The sequence below is a fragment of the Balaenoptera musculus genome, chromosome 8 (assembly GCF_009873245.2).
Source record: "Balaenoptera musculus isolate JJ_BM4_2016_0621 chromosome 8, mBalMus1.pri.v3, whole genome shotgun sequence".
Taxonomy (NCBI): domain Eukaryota; kingdom Metazoa; phylum Chordata; class Mammalia; order Artiodactyla; family Balaenopteridae; genus Balaenoptera; species Balaenoptera musculus.
The window spans coordinates 71797156-71815185 of record NC_045792.1 but is presented as its reverse complement, the minus strand read 5'-3'; the positions used below and the strand labels follow the sequence as shown (position 1 = coordinate 71815185).

The 18030-nt window shown below is 39.7% G+C and overlaps 1 protein-coding gene across 4 annotated transcripts in view; it reads right to left on the bottom strand.

Moving 5' to 3' along the window:
- The window catches only part of ZDHHC13 (zinc finger DHHC-type palmitoyltransferase 13), a 49026-nt gene extending 33830 nt beyond the window's left edge, over positions 1 to 15196 (bottom strand). For 2 of the 4 annotated variants that reach the window (XM_036861016.1, XM_036861017.1), the window contains exon 1: positions 14724 to 15195. In XM_036861016.1, the coding sequence (XP_036716911.1) occupies positions 14724 to 14894 (171 nt within the window). In that variant the 5' untranslated portion in view covers positions 14895 to 15195. Of the gene's footprint in view, positions 1 to 14723 lie in introns of all 4 variants that reach the window. The other 2 variants (XM_036861018.1, XM_036861019.1) reach the window with 2 other exon arrangements.
- Positions 15197 to 18030: the final 2834 nt, after the last annotated feature.

The following is an 18030-nucleotide window of genomic DNA, read 5'->3' as shown; positions in this document are numbered from 1 at the left end:
CAATATCTATTAGTTAAATGATTAATTTTTCAGTCTTAGAGGTATATCTTACAGAAGATTTTCATTTTAATTCTATCCACTAGGATTAAATGCTTAATATTAGAAAATTCCAAATTACATATTTTGTCATAAAACAAAGGTGATAGGCAAAGGCACCAATGGATTTTGTTACTTGTAGTAGGTGGAGGGTCATGGCTATTGACAGTAGGCCTCTGCTTCAGGGAGTCGTGGTAGACACACCCTAAGGATACCTCCCAATGAATCAAGTTCTTGAATATGTATAACTGGAGTCCCAGAAGAGGAAGAGGAAATACTTTTAAATATTTGACTAAACAATAGACAAAAATCTTCCAAATTTGGTGAAAATTATAAACACACAGCTCCTACAAGCTCAACAAACCCAAGCAGAACCAACCTGATAATATTACACCAAGGCATATAATAATCAAATCACTTGAAACCAATGATAAAAAGAGCAGCCAAAGGAAAAAGACATATTATGTTCAAAAAAACAAAGATAAGAATGAATTCAGACTTCTTATCAGTAAGTACCAGCCAGAAGACAAAAGCAAAACAGTTTTAAAAAGCTGAAAGAAAAAACTAAACCTGGAAACACCAACAAAAATATTCTCAAAAAATAGGGGTGAAATATACACTTTTTTCAAACAAACAAAAGCTAAGAAAACTGCCAACAGACCTAATGCTACAAGAAATGATACAGGACGTTCTTCAGGCTAAAGGAAAATAATACCAGATGGAAATCTGAACCAATACAAAGGAATAAAGAGTGATAGAACTACATGGGTAAATATGTATAATTATGTGGGTAAACGTAACACACTTTTTTACATTTTTTAATTCCTTGATGATAATAGAGAAACAGAAACATACTGTTATAAGAGATGTTATAATAGTATTTGCAGATAGACAGTGATAAGTTAACGTGTATAATGTTAACCCAAGAGCAACCTCTAATAAAACAAAGTCATATAATAAGCCAATAGCAGAGATAAAATAAAACACTTAAAAGATACTCAATATTTTTTCAAATGCAGGAAAAGTAGGGAAAAAATGAACAAAAACAGAGAAGGAAAAAACATACAAGATAATATATTTATACTTAACTATACTGATAATCACATTAAATACAAATGGTCTAAAGAAAACCAAATGAAAGACAGAGTTTGTTAGATTGGATTTTTTCAAAAAACAACAAAAAAACTACATATCGTCTACAAGAAACCTACCTTAAATATAAAAACATACATAAGTTAAAAGTAAAAGGATAGAAAAATATATACCATGCATAAAGGAATACTAAGCATAGGGAATGTAGTGGTTATATTAGTATATGACAAAGTAGACATCCGCACAAGAAATATTACCAGAGATGAGGATGGACACTGCAAAATATTAAAGAAGTCAATTTATTAAGAAGCATAACAGGGACTTCCTGGTGGTCCAGTGGTAAAGAATCCACCTTCCAATGCAGGGGACATGGGTTCAATCCCTGGTCAGGAAACTAAAATCCCACATGCCGCAGGGCAACTAAGCCCACGTGCCACAACTACTGAGCTCACGTGTCTCAAAGAGAGAGCCCGCATGCCACAAACTACAGAGCCCACGTGCTCTGGAGCCACAACTAAAGAGAAAACCTGCAGGCCACAACTAGAGAGAAGCCCACATGCCGCAACGAAGATCCCACGTGCCACAACTAAGACCCGATACAGCCAGAAAAATAAAGTAAATAAATAAATAAATAAATAAATTTTTAAGTGACTTAAGGGAAAAAAGACATAACAATCTTAAATACATATGCACCCAAAAGGAACTTTAAAATTCATGAAGCAAAAAAGAAAAATAGAAAGACTCACAATTAAAGTTGAGTATTTTAATACTTCTTTCAGCAACTTATGGAATGAGTAAACAGAAAACCATACTGCATAGAGAAGAGGAGAGAAATCAGAAAAGGATAGAGAACACTTAACACTATCCTCCAACTGGATCCAGCTGACATTTTCATAAAATTCCATCCAACAAGAGAATAGATATGTGTTTCAAGTACACATGTAACACTCAGCAAGACAGATAATACATTTGGCCATAAAACAAGTCTCAACAAACTTAAATGGGTTGAATTCATACAGAGTATGTTCTCTGACCACAATTGGAATTAAATTAAAAATCAAGAGATTACTACAAGCAACTATATACCAATACAATGGACAACCTGGAAGAAATGGATAAATTCTTAGAAAAGTACAACCTTCCAAGACTGAACCAGGAAAAAACAGAAAACATGAACAGACCAATCACAAGCACTGAAATTGAAACTGTGAATAGAAATCTTCCAACAAACAAAAGCCCAGGACCAGATGGCTTCACAGGTGAACTCTATCAAAGAGAAGAGTTAACATCTACCCTTCTCAAACTCTTCCAAAATATAGCAGAGGGAGGAACACTCCCAAACTCATTCTATGAGGCCACCATCACCCTGATACCAAAACCAGACAAAGATGTCACAAAAAAAGAAAACTACAGGCCAATATCACTGATGAACATAGATGCAAAATTCCTCATCAAAATACTAGCAAACAGATCCAACAGCACATTAAAAGGATCATACACCATGATGAAGTGGGGTTTATCCCAGGAATGCAAGGATTCTTCAATATACACAAATCAATCAATGAGATACACCATATTAACAAACTGAAGGAGAAAAACCATATGATCATCTCATTAGATGCAGAAAAAGCTTTTGACAAAATTCAACACCCATTTATGATAAAAACTCTCCAGAAAGTAGGCATAGAGGGAACCTACCTCAACATAATAAAGGCCACATATGACAAACGCACAGCCAACATCATTCTCAATGGTGAAAAACTGAAACCATTTCCTCTAAGATCAGGAACAAGTCAAGGTTGCCCACTCTCACCACTAGTATTCAACATGGTTTTGGAAGTTTTAGCCATGGCAATCAGAGAAGAAAAAGAAATAAAAGTAACCCAAACTGGAAAAGAAGTAAAACTGTCACTGTTTGCAGATGACATGATACTATACATAGAGAATCTTAAAGATGCTACCAGAAAGCTACTAGAGCTATTCAATGAACCTGGTAAAGCAGCAGGATACAAAAGTAATGCACAGAAATCTCTTGCATTCCTATACACTAAGGACAAAAAATCTGAAAGAGAAATTAAGGAAACACTCCCATTTACCATTGCAACAAAAAGAATAAAATACCTAGGAATAAACCTACCTAAGGAGACAAAAGACCTGTATGCAGAAAACTATAAGACACTGATGAAAGAAATTAAAGACAATACAAACAGATGGAGAGATATACCATATTCTTGGACTGGAAGAATCAACATTGTGAAAATGACTATACTACCCAAAGCAATCTACAGATTCAATGCAATCCCTATCAAACTACCAATGGCATTTTTCACAGAACTAGAACAAAAAATTTCACAATTTGTATGGAATCACAAAAGACCCAGAATAGCCAAAGCAATCTTGAGAAAGAAAAACGGAGCTGGAGGAATCAGGCTCCCTGACTTCAGACTATACTACAAAGCTACAGTAATCAAGAGAGTATGGTACTGGCACAAAAACAGAAATATAGATCAATGGAACAGGATAGAAAGCCCAGAAATAAACCCATGCACATATGGTCACCTTACTTTGATAAAGGAGGCAAGAATATACAATGGAGAAAAGACAGCCTCTTCAATAAGTGGTGCTGGGAAAACTGGACAGCTACATGTAAAAGAATGAAATTAGAACACTTCCTAACACCATACACAAGAATAAACTCAAAATGGATTAAAGACCTAAATGTAAGGCCAGACACTATAAAACTCTTAGAGGAAAACATAGGAAGAACACTCTATGACATAAATCACAGCAAGATCCTTTTTGACCCACCTCTTAGAGAAATGGAAATAAAAACACAAATAAAAAAATGGGACCTAATGAAACTTAAAAGCTTTTGCATAGCAAAGGAAACCATAAACAAGACAAAAAGACAACCCTCAGAATGGGAGAAAATATCTGCAAACAAAGCAACTGACAAAGGATTAATCTCCAAAATATACAAGCAGCTCATGCAGCTCAATATCAAAAAAACAAAAAACCCAATCCAAAAATGGGCAGATTTAAATAGACATTTCTCCAAAGAAGACATACAAATTGCCAACAAACACATGAAAGGATGCTCAACATCACTAATCATTAGAGAAATGCAAATCAAAACCACAATGAGGTATCACCTCACACAGGTCAGAATGGCCATCATCAAAAAATCTACAAACAATAAATGCTGAAGAGAGTGTGGAGCAAAGGGAACCCTCTTGCACTGTTGGTGGGAATGTAAATTGTCCTCCCTATGGAGAACAATATGGAGGTTCCTTAAAAAATGAAAAATAGAACTACCATATGACCCAGCAATCCCACTACTGGACATATACCCTGAGAAAACCATAATTCAAGAAGAGTCATGTACCACAATGTTCATTGCAGCTCTGTTTACAATAGCCAGGACATGGATGCAACCTAAGTGTCCATCGACAGATGAATGGATAAAGAAGATGTGGCACATATACACAATGGAATATTACTCAGCCATAAAAAGAAATGAAATAGAGTTATTTGTAGTGAGGCGGATGGACCTAGAGTCTGTCATACAGAGTGAAGTAAGTCATAAAGAGAAAAATAAATCCCATATACTAACATATATATATGGAGTCTAAAGAAAAAAAAAAGGTTCTGATGAACCTAGGGGCAGGACAGGAATAAAGATGCAGACGTAGAGAATGGACTTGAGGACACAGGGAGGGGGAAGGGTAAGCTAGGACGAAGTGAAAGAGTAGCACTGACATATATACATTGCCAAATGTAAAACAGATAACTAGTGGGAAGCAGCTGCAACGCACAGGGAGATCAGCTCGGTGCTTTGTGACCACCTAGAGGGGTGGGATAGGGAGGGTGGGAGGGAGGTGCAAGAGCAAAGTGATATGGGGATAAATGTATAAATATAGCTGATTCACTTTGTTATACAGCAGAAACTAACACAACGTTGTAAAGCAATTATACTCCAATAAAGATGTTTTAAAAAAATCAATAACCAAAGGATATGTGGAATATTCTCAAATATTTGGAAACAACACTTTTCTAGAGTGAATTTTTAGCTTTAAATGCTTATAATAGGAAAAAATAAGAAACTAAAATAAATGATCTAAGCTTTCATCTTAAGGATCTAGAGAAAATAAAATTAAATCCCAAGTAGATAGAATGAAGGAAACAATAAAGACAGGGAAATCCATGAAATATAAAAAAGAAAAAAATGCAGAAAATCACTGAAACCAAAAGCTGGTTCTTTGGAAAGAATAAATCAATAAAATTGATAAAGCTCTAGTCAGACTGATCAAGAAAAAAGATGTCAATGACAAATAGCAAGTTTAAAAAAGGGGACATCATTACAAGATTCTGCAAACATTAAAAGGGTAATAAGGGACTTCTGTGAACATCTCTATGTCACTAAATTCAACAACCTAGGTGAAATGCATAAAATATCTCGAAAGACACAAGTTATCAAAATGGACTTAAAAAGAAATGAGTAGCACTCTCTCTATTAAAGAAATTGAGTTCATAATTTTAAAATTTCCCATTAAACAAAACAAAACAACTCCAGGCCCACATGACTTTTAACTGGCAAAGTCTATGAAAACACTCAAGGAAGAAATGATACCAACTCCTTCAGAATACAGAGGGACTGCTTCCCAGCTCATTTTAGGAGGCAGCATTATCCTGATACTAAAACCAACAGACATAAGCAGTAAAGAAAACTATAGACTCAATATCCTTCATGAACACAGATGCAAAGATCCTAAATGAAATATTAGCAAAACTGTATTCAGTAATATATAAAAAGGATAATATACATTACAACCAAGCTTAAACATTTCAAAAGAAATCAGTGCAATTCACCATATTAACAAAATAAATATACTCATTTCAATAGAATAAGCATTTGACAGAATTCAACACCCATGCATGATAAAAACTCTTGGCACACTACGGAAAGAAGGGAACTTCCTCAACCTAATCAGGAGCATTTTTTAAAAATCTACAGCTACCATACAGTTAACGGTAAAAGACTGAATGCTTTAACTCTAAAGACTGAAACAAAGCAAGGATGCCCACTATCACCACTTCTAATCAACAATGTACTTAAGTCCTAGACATAATAATAGAGTAAGGGAAAGAAAAATGCATACAGATTAGAAAAGAAGCAAATCCACCTTTATTTGCAGACAGCATGATCCTATATACAGAAAATCCTCAGGAATCTTTTTTAAAATTTACAATAGCATCAAAAATATAAAACACTTAAGATTTTATACTGTATCCAGCATTTTTAGTTGCATTTAAGGTGGAGGTTCACATCAAATATCTAGCAAATCATTCCAAGAGATCAAAACTGGCTTACTATTTTATAATCCCATCTTGTTCTTTACCATAAAGTTGCTACCCGGCTTTTATCCACCTTATTCACCACAACTGTCTCTCTGAACAACTTTTCATTGTTTAAAAAAAATTCTCAAAGGATGAATACACATTAAGAATAGAAAATTGAAGATACTTGAAATGATGTGCCTACATCAATTCTCCAGGAATTCCAAAAAAGTTTTAACAAATAATAGTTTTACTGAAGTAAGTCCATAACCCCTCAACAGGTTACTCTGAAGGAGCAAATCCTTTTGTTCTAAGTTACCTTACAGTTAAATTGACTTTTTGGTACATAGTTCTGTGAATTCTAACCACTACCACAATCAGGATCCAGAACAGTTCCAACACCTCAAAAAACTCCCTCAGGATATTCCTGTTTAGCCACACCCTCCCCCTACCTCAACTCCTGGCAACCACAGACATGTCCTTCATCACTAGTTTTATCTTTCCCAGAATGTCATACAATGGAATTAGACAGAATATAATCTCCTAAGACTGGCTTCTTTCACTCAGCATAATGCTGTATGTTATTAATAGTTCCTTCCTTGCTATAAAGTATTCCATCATATGAATGTATCACCATTTATCCATTCAAACAACTCACATGGGTTGTTTCCAGCTTTTGGCAATTATAAATGGAGCTGCATAAACACTCATTTTGTGTGAACATATGTTCTTGCTTCTCTAAGAGTGAGATTGCTTGGCCCTCTGGTAAGTAGATGTTAAGTTTATAAGAAATTGCCAAACTATTTTCCAGAGTAGCTGTACCACTTTGCATTGCCATTAGCAACGTATGAGAGCTCCAACTGCTCTGCATCCTCTCTGGCACTTGATACTGTCAGTATAATAGATGTGTAGTAGTGTCTCATCATGGTCTCAATTTGCATATCTCTAACAGCTAATGGGGCCGAGTGTCATTTCATGTGCTATTTGCTATCTGTATATCTTCTTTGGTGAATTGTCTAAGTCATTTTACCCATTTTTTAATTGGGCTATTTATTTTCTTACTGCTAAGTTTTGAGAGTTCCTTATATTACACATGCTAGACATAAGTCCTTTGTCAGATATGTGATTTGTAAATCTGTTCTCCCAGTCTGTAGCTTATCTTCCCATTTCTTACGTCTCTTTCATAGAACAAAAATTTTTAATTTTGATGAAGTATAATGTATCAATTTTTTTTCTTTTATGGATCATGCTTCAGGTATCACTTCTAAGAACAACTGCCTTGGGACTACAACTCCTCTGCTCAGAGAGGAAGTCCTCCTCCCTCAGAGTTTCAGTGCCTGTGCTGCCAGGAGACCGCTTTCCTGCTCCTTGAACCTGAACTAGAGGGCTTCTCCAGAAGTGTTCTCTCTCTCTGCAGGGATGCTCACTTCCAGGGTTCAAGTCCAGGGAGAGGGCGGTGGAAGAGAGGAGGGGACCCAGATGGGAAAAAGGGAAATTAGCTCCTGGTTCAGTGGTTTTTTGAATTCTGGTCTTTTCCCCCACTCTACCTGCTAAAATTTTCTTTTGGGAATCCTTAAATAGCATTATATCTAGTGCATTCAGTGGGACAGACAGGGTGGAGTGTGCTTTACTCCATCTTACCCAGAGCTAGAACCACAAATGTTTTTCTGAATACATAAGTTCCGATTTATCTGGTAAATTCAACCTCACTGCATGACACTCTTATTTTACACACACACACACACACACACACACACTCACACAGCTAAATAATAAATAAACATATAGGTAGTTAGATTAAGACATAAATAAGAACATTACTTTTCACCATATCACAGTAATTATAATTACATCTAACTGGAAGAAGACAAGGGGTCAAGGAAAGAGCTGAATATACTATACTCAGAATTTCTCGAGCGTCAATAAACAGCAGATGTAGCTAAAATTGACAGAGAAATCAGTCTCCTTTTCATACAAAATTTAGACTTTTTAAATTATAAAATTTTAAAACTTTCATTTTAAAACTCCAGCAATACCAAAGTGAATAAAGAGTTGATAATCTGGACTCTTTCCCTTCCAATCTTGTACCAACAGAGATACTGTTATTAACAGTTTGGTGTATCCTTCCTCACTATGTGTATATACTTTAACATATATAACATTATACAGGATACACAGGTTTTTATCATTTTCTTCTTATATTTAACAAAACTTATCCCCAAACATGGGATCCAATTATATAATTATTCATCAACTTGCCTGTCTCGCCTAACAATATATCATGTACAGCGCTGCAGGTCAGTAACAAGTAATAGTTGAATATTATTCCATTGTATAGATCTAGCATAATTTATTCAACCATTTCCCTATTGTTAGACATGCAGGTTGATTTCAGCATTCACTCTCTAAACAACCCTATAATTAACATCCTGTACATTCTATAACTGATTCCCCAACATAGGACTGCTGGGTCAAAAAATATGTGTATTTTAAACATAAACAGATACTGACCTTCCCTAATTTACACTCCCAACAGGCAAGTATGTAAGTGTTCTTTTTCCCTACAAACCTCCTAACTGAATATTATCAATCTTTTTACAATCTTGCCAATCTGATGGCTAAAAAAATGGCATCTTGTTTTGCATTTGCATGCCCCTAGTTGCTAATGAATCTGAGTTTGATTGTTTGTTCTTTATTGGCTCTCATACTTTCTCTTTTGTGGGTTGCATTTTCATAGTCTACTGTTTTTGTAGTGGATTGTGTATCTGTTTCCATTTATATATTAGGAAGATTAAGCCTTTGTTTATATACAGATTTTTCATCACAAATAAATGTCACATATTATACAGATACAAATTTATTGCTTCTCATTATGCCTTAAGGCATTAAGGACATCAGCTTCATTTCTCATGCCGAAAGTTGAGGTGGATTACACATTTCAATGTAAAGAGCATTTATTTATTAAAAGCATTTATTTATTCAGCAATTAATTACTGTGTATGTATGATGTGCAAAGCATTATGCTAGGAACACAGAAGATGTGCGTACGTATCCTCCAGGAATTTAAGTCTAATTGGGCAGCTAAGTCAGAGGCAGAGAGTAAAGTGATAATGGAAGCAATATGCAATTAAATGGCAAAAATGGGTGACAAAGACTAGAGAACAAGAGGTACTTTCTGTTCACATCATCATTTTTTGTCCAAATACAGATCAGAGTAAAACCTAAAAATGATTATATAAACTCAAAGCCTGTTTTCAAAGTCAATGGTCTCCAAAGTGAGGCAAGCGCACTCAAGGCCAAACACTCAGTGACCCATTAGGTAACGGAAGAAAATGTTAAAGTTGTTATAATGACTTTTTCTTTTTTAAAAAAAAAAAAGAGGGGAACCCACAAAAATTTATACATTTGGCTTCTTTAAGATTTATGAATTCTGGGGGATTCCCTGGTGGCGCAGTGGTTAAGAATCCGCCTGCCAATGCAGGGGACACAGGTTCGAGCCCTGGTCCAGGAAGATCCCACATGCGTGCGTCACAACTACTGGGCCTGCGCTCTAGAGCCCACGAGCCACAACTACTGAGCCCGCGTGCCACAACTACTGAAGCCCACGTGCCTAGAGCCTGAGCTCCGCAACAAGAGAAGCCACCGCAATGAGAAGCCCGCGCACCACAACGAAGAGTAGCCCCTGCTGGCCGCAACTAAAGAAAAGACAGCGCAGCAACAAAGACCCAACGCAGCCAAAAATAAATAAATTCAATAAATGAATTTATTTAAAAAAAAAAAAGATTTATGAATTCTTAGCCCTGGCAGCCTCACTTAATCTGTATATCAAATAGGTCACTCCTCATGGTCTGTTTACAAGGTAACTTGGGGACAGAGTAAAAGTCCACACCCAGATGGGTTACAGTGGGACCTTCAACATTTTGCAGTATACATCAGGCTAAGTAATTTTCAAGGTATATTATCTCATTTTAACTACTTACTAATTTTAAAGTTACCCCTCCCAAAATGAGCAAGTGGCTTAAACTGATTACTACCACAAAGAAGCCACGAACTGAAATAATAACGATAGTAAAAGTACAAGCAAACAAGAAAATGGCAGAGCTGACACTTCTCATAGCAGGTGCTCTTTACTGGCCACATAAAGTAGAAACAAAGACAATCTAAGCTGATCTAACAAAAAGCCAGCCTCCCTCCAAAAAAAATTCCAAATTATCAAAAAGGCTGATTTGAAGCAGACTTATATTTACTATCTTTAATTCAAAACCTTACCATGAGTATATACTGAGCTATTCACTCATGAATACAATTTAGAAACATACTGTCAAATCCTACAATAACATGTCCCACGACAATATGAATTTAGAGACTGGCTCCTTTCCGCAGCCCCCAGGTACATCAAACAGAGGGGAGCTGAACTTTTTAAGTCCTAGCCAACCACATGACACGGAATCATCCCCATTAACACATAAGTTAGAGTGATCAATGGCCAACCATGGACGACAAACTGCAGTCAGTGGTACCTGGATGATTCGGACTGCGCAGCTGGAGGCCTGAGCTCCCAGCCAGCTTGCGGTGCACGTGCCACTCATCATTCCGTTAATCTCACAATACATGACATTTTACAAAAATGAACATTTTAAATCCTACTTGTCACACTGCGGTTTTACTCTAGGGGTGCAAGCTCAAAACTGCTTTACTGATAGGAATGCATGATCAAAAAAGATTAGCGGCCACGGCTCTAAGCTATGTCCTTTGCTCTAGATATCACTCCCTCCCAAAATTCTGCCATAAGAGCTACAGGTGAGAAAGGAGATGACCTGCTTTGGGGGAGGTTAACTTCAGAGACAGTCGCATAAAAATGTTTGAGGAAAACAACCATACATTCCCATCACAAAGATTAAAGCAAAGTTTGTCATGATACTATATCCTTCTTAGAAATTACTCTCTGGTTATCAAGAAAATGTTTTTCTAAGTACTCTCTAGTTGTTTCATTTTTACCATGGTGAAAGGTAAACTCCTTGAGAACAAGGCCCAAGTCTCAGGTTTCAGGCGGCGGTATGATGGTGGCTAATCATCTACCCGATTTTTGGCTTCAGTTTCTACATTTGTAAAATGAAAGGAGCAGGTCAATATAGCTATAAAGTTCTTTCCAAATCCATGTTGTACGGTTCTAAGAGGAGCTGTTACAGTAGTCATTACTGACATGTGTACTGGTAAAGGCATCACCGCATAAACAAACACCCTGTGCGGCAGGGGAAGCGTAACTGATGTATGGCTGCCTACAACGTTAAGGTAACAGAATAGACCAAGCAAATTCTTAAGACACCAGCAAACTCGTAAGAGTTTTATTAGTGATTGCTTCACTAATAAAATACCACAGAAGTGACGCTCTGCCAGTTTGCAGGTTCAGGACTCAGAAACTGGCAGCTTCCTCTTTCTGTCTCTTGAAATGCTCACTCTTGGAACCCAGCTACCATGCTGTCCAGAGACCCAGGCCACATGTAGGTGTCCCTGCTCAAAGTCAGCATTAACCACCAGACATGTGAGTGAGGGTACCATCAGATGACACCAGCACCAGCTAGCAAGTCATCCCAGGTGACAAGTCTTTCCAGCAGAGGCTCCGGACATGGTGAAGCAGAAACGAACCATCCCTGCTTTGCCCTGGCCAAAGTCCTGACGCACAGTCCATGAGCATGACAATGGCTGGTTTACACCACTATGATTTGGGATGGTTTGTTACACAGCAATAGATGACTGGAACATACTTAAGATATAAGAGATATTTCTCACGTGGAGATATCTTAAATCCAATTATATTTTCTAAATAGTAAATAAGTACTGTTAAAGTTAATTAATTTAAGAGAAAACCAAGATCTAGAAAACCATATTTAAACTCTGATGAGGGTCAAAATCCTGACAGATTATCAAATAAAACAAAGAGAGAAACAGAGACCTGACAGATAGCCATTAAAATTTCTCATGGCATTAACAGAAGCATTCTGTATTAACAGAGTCAAGTATCCAAGTTCATTCACTGGACAATTATTTACAGAGTATGTTAATGGTATTAAATGCTGAGAGGAAATATAAAGGAAGGAAGGAGGTTAAGGAATGTTGCTGGTAGTGGTGATGATGGGGAGGGCCTACCGCATTGAGGTGACAATTGTGTCAAGACCTTACAAAGGTGGGGGGGGGGGGGTAAGCCATGTGGTTATATGAAAAAAGAGTTCTCCAGATAGAGCGAATACTAAGTGCAAAGGCCTTGGGGCCAGCATAGCTGTGGTTGATTGAGCAAGCAAGAAAGTAGTAAAAAATGAGGTCAGAGAGGAAACTGGGTGCCAGAGAGTACAGGCAAATTCTGGCAAAAACCTATCAGCTGGAATCAGGGGAACCAAATTCAACCAGAGCAGGAATGTTTTTGTCTGTTTTGTTCACTGATTTATCTCCAGCACCTATAACAGTGCTTAACACCTGGTAGAATGAATGAAGTCTTGGCTCTCTCAGCAGCTATTTGACTTTTAACAACTGACTCCAATTTTTTTTTTTTTTTTTAATGGCCACATCACGCGGCTTGCAGGATCTTAGTTCCCTGACCAGGGATTGAACCCGGGCCACAGCAGTGAAAGCACTGAGTCCTAACCACTGGACCACCAGGGAACTCCATGACTCCAATTTTTTGAACCTCAATTCTAATCTCTATAACTGGAATAATAATCCCTCCCCACCTCACAGGGTCACAATGAGGAATAAGAATAGGGAAGTATTTTGCAAACTGTAGAGCATCTTATATAGGTAAAAATCTTTTGCTATTATTGAAAAAGTTAATACCAATAACTATTAACAACAACAATCATCTCTCTACCTTGGCCCATTTAATTTCAACCCCTGAATCATTCTCTCCCTCCAACTGGCAGGGAATTCGGGCAGGGCAATCTTCCCTGCAGAACAAGGTAATGAACTTTAAGCAGTTGAAGGCTTTTGTAAATGAGTCGCAGTAATTAAGGTATGAGCATTACTGCTACCAACTTTTCCCTGAAACTCTGAGGGGAAAAAAACAAACAAACAACAAATGAGACAGTTTCCACGTGAAGATTCTACAGCCTTTTGTAATATCCGGTCTGCTTGCAAACCTTTTTTATTCTATCAAAATGCAAGAACACCCGACAACTTCCCCACCTGTGTTGTTCCTCACTTAAACCTACATTAGATTGCTGAAAGATTTCAGATTGCTGAAAGGCGGAGCGTGAAGAATACTCTCAAGATGTGAAAGACTTTTTTTTAGAGGCCAACTAACCCAATCATCTCAAACTGCTTGAATCCCACTAGGGACAGAAAATCTACTACCTAATTCACTCCAGCTGGAGAGAGCTTCAGTTTTCTCATTTGTAAATGGGGATTATATCACCTTCTTAAGGATGCTTCAATTTTGGAATTAAATAATGCATATAAAAGCACTTGGCATATGCTAAGAACACACTAAACATTGGCTGAATCTGAATATTTTTCATGTATTCAACAAAAATTAAGTAAACAGCTGTAATATGCCAGTCAGGACCATAAGCAAAAAGGACAAAAATCTAGTTTTCTTGGAGCTAACATATATCTCCTGTAACTTTCCCCATTGGCCCCTTCTGTTTTCTGAAACTACATCTGGCTTATAGTACGACCTCCTCCACAGAACAGAGTCCTTTGGGATTTTGCAGATAGCTATCACGTACCTCCCTTTCCAGCCGCCCCCCCCCCGCCCCGCCTTTCTCCAGCCTAAACAAACAGCCTCAAATCTTTCAAAGAGTAAGCAAGGATGTGGGAACGAGACCTACAACAGGGCTGGGAGGAGCGAAGGCGGGTTCCCAGACGCCCCGGCCGAAAAAGAAATGAATAGAACCTCATAGACTCCAGGCCAATGTCAAAACGGGCTGGTCCAACTCAGGTGTGTCACTTAACACCTCTCCCAGGAACGCCACCCTCCCCTCCCAGGGCCCGCAGCGGTCCCTGCCGGGCACGGGGCGCCCCGGACCGCAGGTGGATGCTGGAGGGCCGGTATGGCACTCATCCCTGTCCTCGCCTTTTCTTCCCGGTCGCCTCGGAGAGAAGTCCCTGCATCATTCTCGGTGTTTCCAGGCTTCCTCCTCCCCGGATCCGGACCCTCTGCCCCCGGAGGCCCCTCTGGGAGCTACCTAACACTCATGTCCTCCCTCTCTCCACAGCCGCGGCCACCCTCCGAGCCCCCGGGACAGCCAGCGCCCAACCGCACTCACCTGCGAGCCCAGTCCCGGCCCCTCCATCTCTGCAGTGGCGGCGGCGACTCGGCAAAGTGGCGGCAGCTGCCCGCTGGCCAGCCTGTCTCGAGCCGCCTCCACTCCCACTTCCTGCTCGTGGCCCCGCCTCCACCGCGGCTGCCGCTCGAGCCCTGAGCCGTCAATCAGCATCGAGAGAGCCAATCCCTGCCTTCTCCTCGGCTGGGGGCGGGACTTTCGCGCCCCCAGGGAGGCTAGTGGGGAGTCGCCAGTAGGAGGCTCAGTCCCCGACCCAGCCCTGCTGGGCGCTAACAGCTACTGGCCGAGACTGTGCACTGCTCGCCCAGGTAGGTGTCCACCGGTCTGCATGCTTCATCCTGACCCTCGTACAGGTCCAGTATCGGGCTGTTATTCCAACATCAACCACCATCTACCGAGTGCAAATCCGGACTTCGCTGCTTAATAGCTAGATTACCTTGTGAAAGTCTCTTACTTTACCTCAATTTTCCTCATCTGTGAAATGGAGAAAATAAGGGTACCTACTTCACAGAATTGTCAGAAGGATTAAATGAGAAAAAGCATGTAAAGCCCCTTGGCCAATGTTTGACATAAGAAGGAATCAATAAATGTTAACTATTAAAACATTTGCCACTCTCTGTTCCTGTGATCTTGGGCAAGTCTCTTTCACCATCTGGGGCTCTGTTTCCTCACACAAAACAGAAAATATATGAGTTCCACTGCTCAGACTAGAGGAGGATTGGGCAAGAGCCCCCCACCTGCACTCCCCACGCCGTTTTTTGGGCTGCCCTGAAAAAGGTGGCATCTAAGCTCTGTTCAGCTTGAAGGACAGCTATGAAGCTAGGAGAAAGCTTGGTTCCTGCCCTTGGGGAGTCCAGTGGGCCAATGGGGCTCTCCTACCTCGGCCCCCAGAAAACACTGGAGCTTTTTCTAGCCCACCATTTAATACAGTCTTTGCAATTATTCCTTAATGTATTTGTTGCCAAACCAAACCTTTGGAAGTTAAATTGGAAAAGAATTGAAAACATTATGACTCCCTTATTCTATTAAAATAGTTCTAAATCATAAAATAAGTGTCTAGAAATTGAACAAAGTGCTGTTTTTCCTATGATAAATATTTTAATACAATATAGTTGTAAATTTTTATTATTATAGTACCCCTGCCTATTGGGCACACCCAGCCCTGAGTTGCCCCAAAAACCCTACACCTTCAAGGGTGGGACCTTATTGTATCCACCTGTGAACTTCCAGTGCCTGGCACAGCACTGGGACATAAAAAAAATGCTACAATTTTACTGAGTGGATGGGCAGATGGATAGGTGTGTCACCAACTTCTATGATGGAAGGAAGGACAAACTGAGTGACAAATAGACGTGCAAGCAACTTCCCTCAAGAGCCAGTGGAGCAAGCAACGAATTTGGACAGACAGGATGAGACATTGGGCAAGGCTTCACAGAGGGGAGCCTTTAGGTATGGTCATTTTGCTTAACTAACAAGAGCTCTGTTTATTGATCACTTACTATGTATCGGCACCTGTGACAATGTTTTTGAATATATTATGTCTAATACGTGAGATGGGTGTCATTTTCCCCATCTCCCAGAAGGAAAAACTGTGGTTCAGACGAATTTCATAAACCCCAAGTCACTCAGCTGGTAAGTGGTTGAGAAAGGATTCAAACCCAGGTCTCTTACTGCAAAGTGCTTTGGCTGAAGTGGTTTGGTTGTTTCACTTTTAAGGACTGAATTAGAAGATGTTTTTGAACTTGAGGGAGGCTTGAAATCTGCTATTTCAATGTTTCCTCACTGATGTCCTAACATATAAGAAGATTCTGGAACAAATAAATCCTAATGCTCTACTCTTTAGCAAGGCTCCTGCTTCCCTCTGCTTGTTTGTTTTATGCTTCCAGTGAGCCACTTCAGATTGGGATGAGTATAACCATAACTTATGGCTATAGGAAAGCAAACCCAGTGAGGCCTCAAAGTGCCATCATTACCTCTCATCTTTGAAAATGCCTCTGGCTTGGCATGTAGACATAACACTGGAGAATAGCCTGATGGGTGAGGGCACGTTCCTGGAGCAGACTGCCTGGGCCTGAATCCCAGCACAAGCACTGAGTGGTCATATGCTCTTGGGCAAGTTGCTCAATCTCTTTGTGTTTCAGTTTCCTCATCTGTAAAAATGGGACAATAGGGACTTCCCTGGTAGGACAGTGGTTAAGAACCCTCCTGCCGATGCAGGGTACACGGGTTCGATCCCTGCTCTGGGAAGATCCCACATGCCAAGGAGCAACTAAGGCCATGCGCCACAACTACTGAGCCTGCGCTCTAGAGTCTGCGAGCCACCACTACTGAGCTCACATGCCACAACTACTGAAGCCTGTGCGCCTAGAGCCCATGCTCCGCCACAAGAGAAACCACCGCAGTGAGAAGCCCACGCACCGAAACGAAGAGTAGCCCCCACTCGCCGCAACTAGAGAGAGCTCGCGCACAGCGACGAAGACCCAGTGCAGCCAAAAATAAATAAAATAAATAAATTTTTTAAAAAATGGGACAATAAATAGTACTTACTTCACAGGGCTGTTGGGAGAACTAAATGAGCTATTGTGTGTAAAGTACTTAGAAGAGTGCGTGGTACATGATAGGCAGTATACGTGGGTTAGCTGTTATCATCACCGTCGTCATCCTCATCAGCAGTGGGTGCTGGACAGAGTACCAAATGGACCAGCTGGATGGTGTCATGTAAAGGGCTTAGGACAGAGATTCAGCAGACGTGGCTTCTAGTCCAAACTTTACTGTGTGTATTAGTTGGCTTAGGGCTGCCATAACAAAGTACCACAGGCTGGCTGGCTTAACAACAGAAATTAATTTTCTCACAATTCTAGAGGCCAGAGTCCAAGGTGTCGGCAGGGTTGTTTCTTTTAAAGCCTCTCTCCTTGGCTTGCAGACGGCCGTCTTCTCCCTGTGTCTTCACATCGTCTTCCTTCTGTGCATGTTATCTGTGACCTAATCTCCTCTTCTTATAACGACACTAGTCATATGGATTAGGGCCCAAAAATGACCTCATTTTAACTTTCCTCTTTAAAGACCCTACTTCCAAATTCAGTCACATTCTGAGGTACTAGGTGTTAAGGCTTCAATATAAGAATTGGCGGTGAAGGGGCAGAATTCGGCCCTTAACACTGTGTGACCCTGGGCAAATCCCTTTCCCCCTCTGTGACAGTTTCCTCATTTGTAAAATGGGCCTGAGAGCAGCAGCGGGAACACTAACCCTAACCTTGATGGTCCCTCTCAGTTTTGATCATGTGATGTC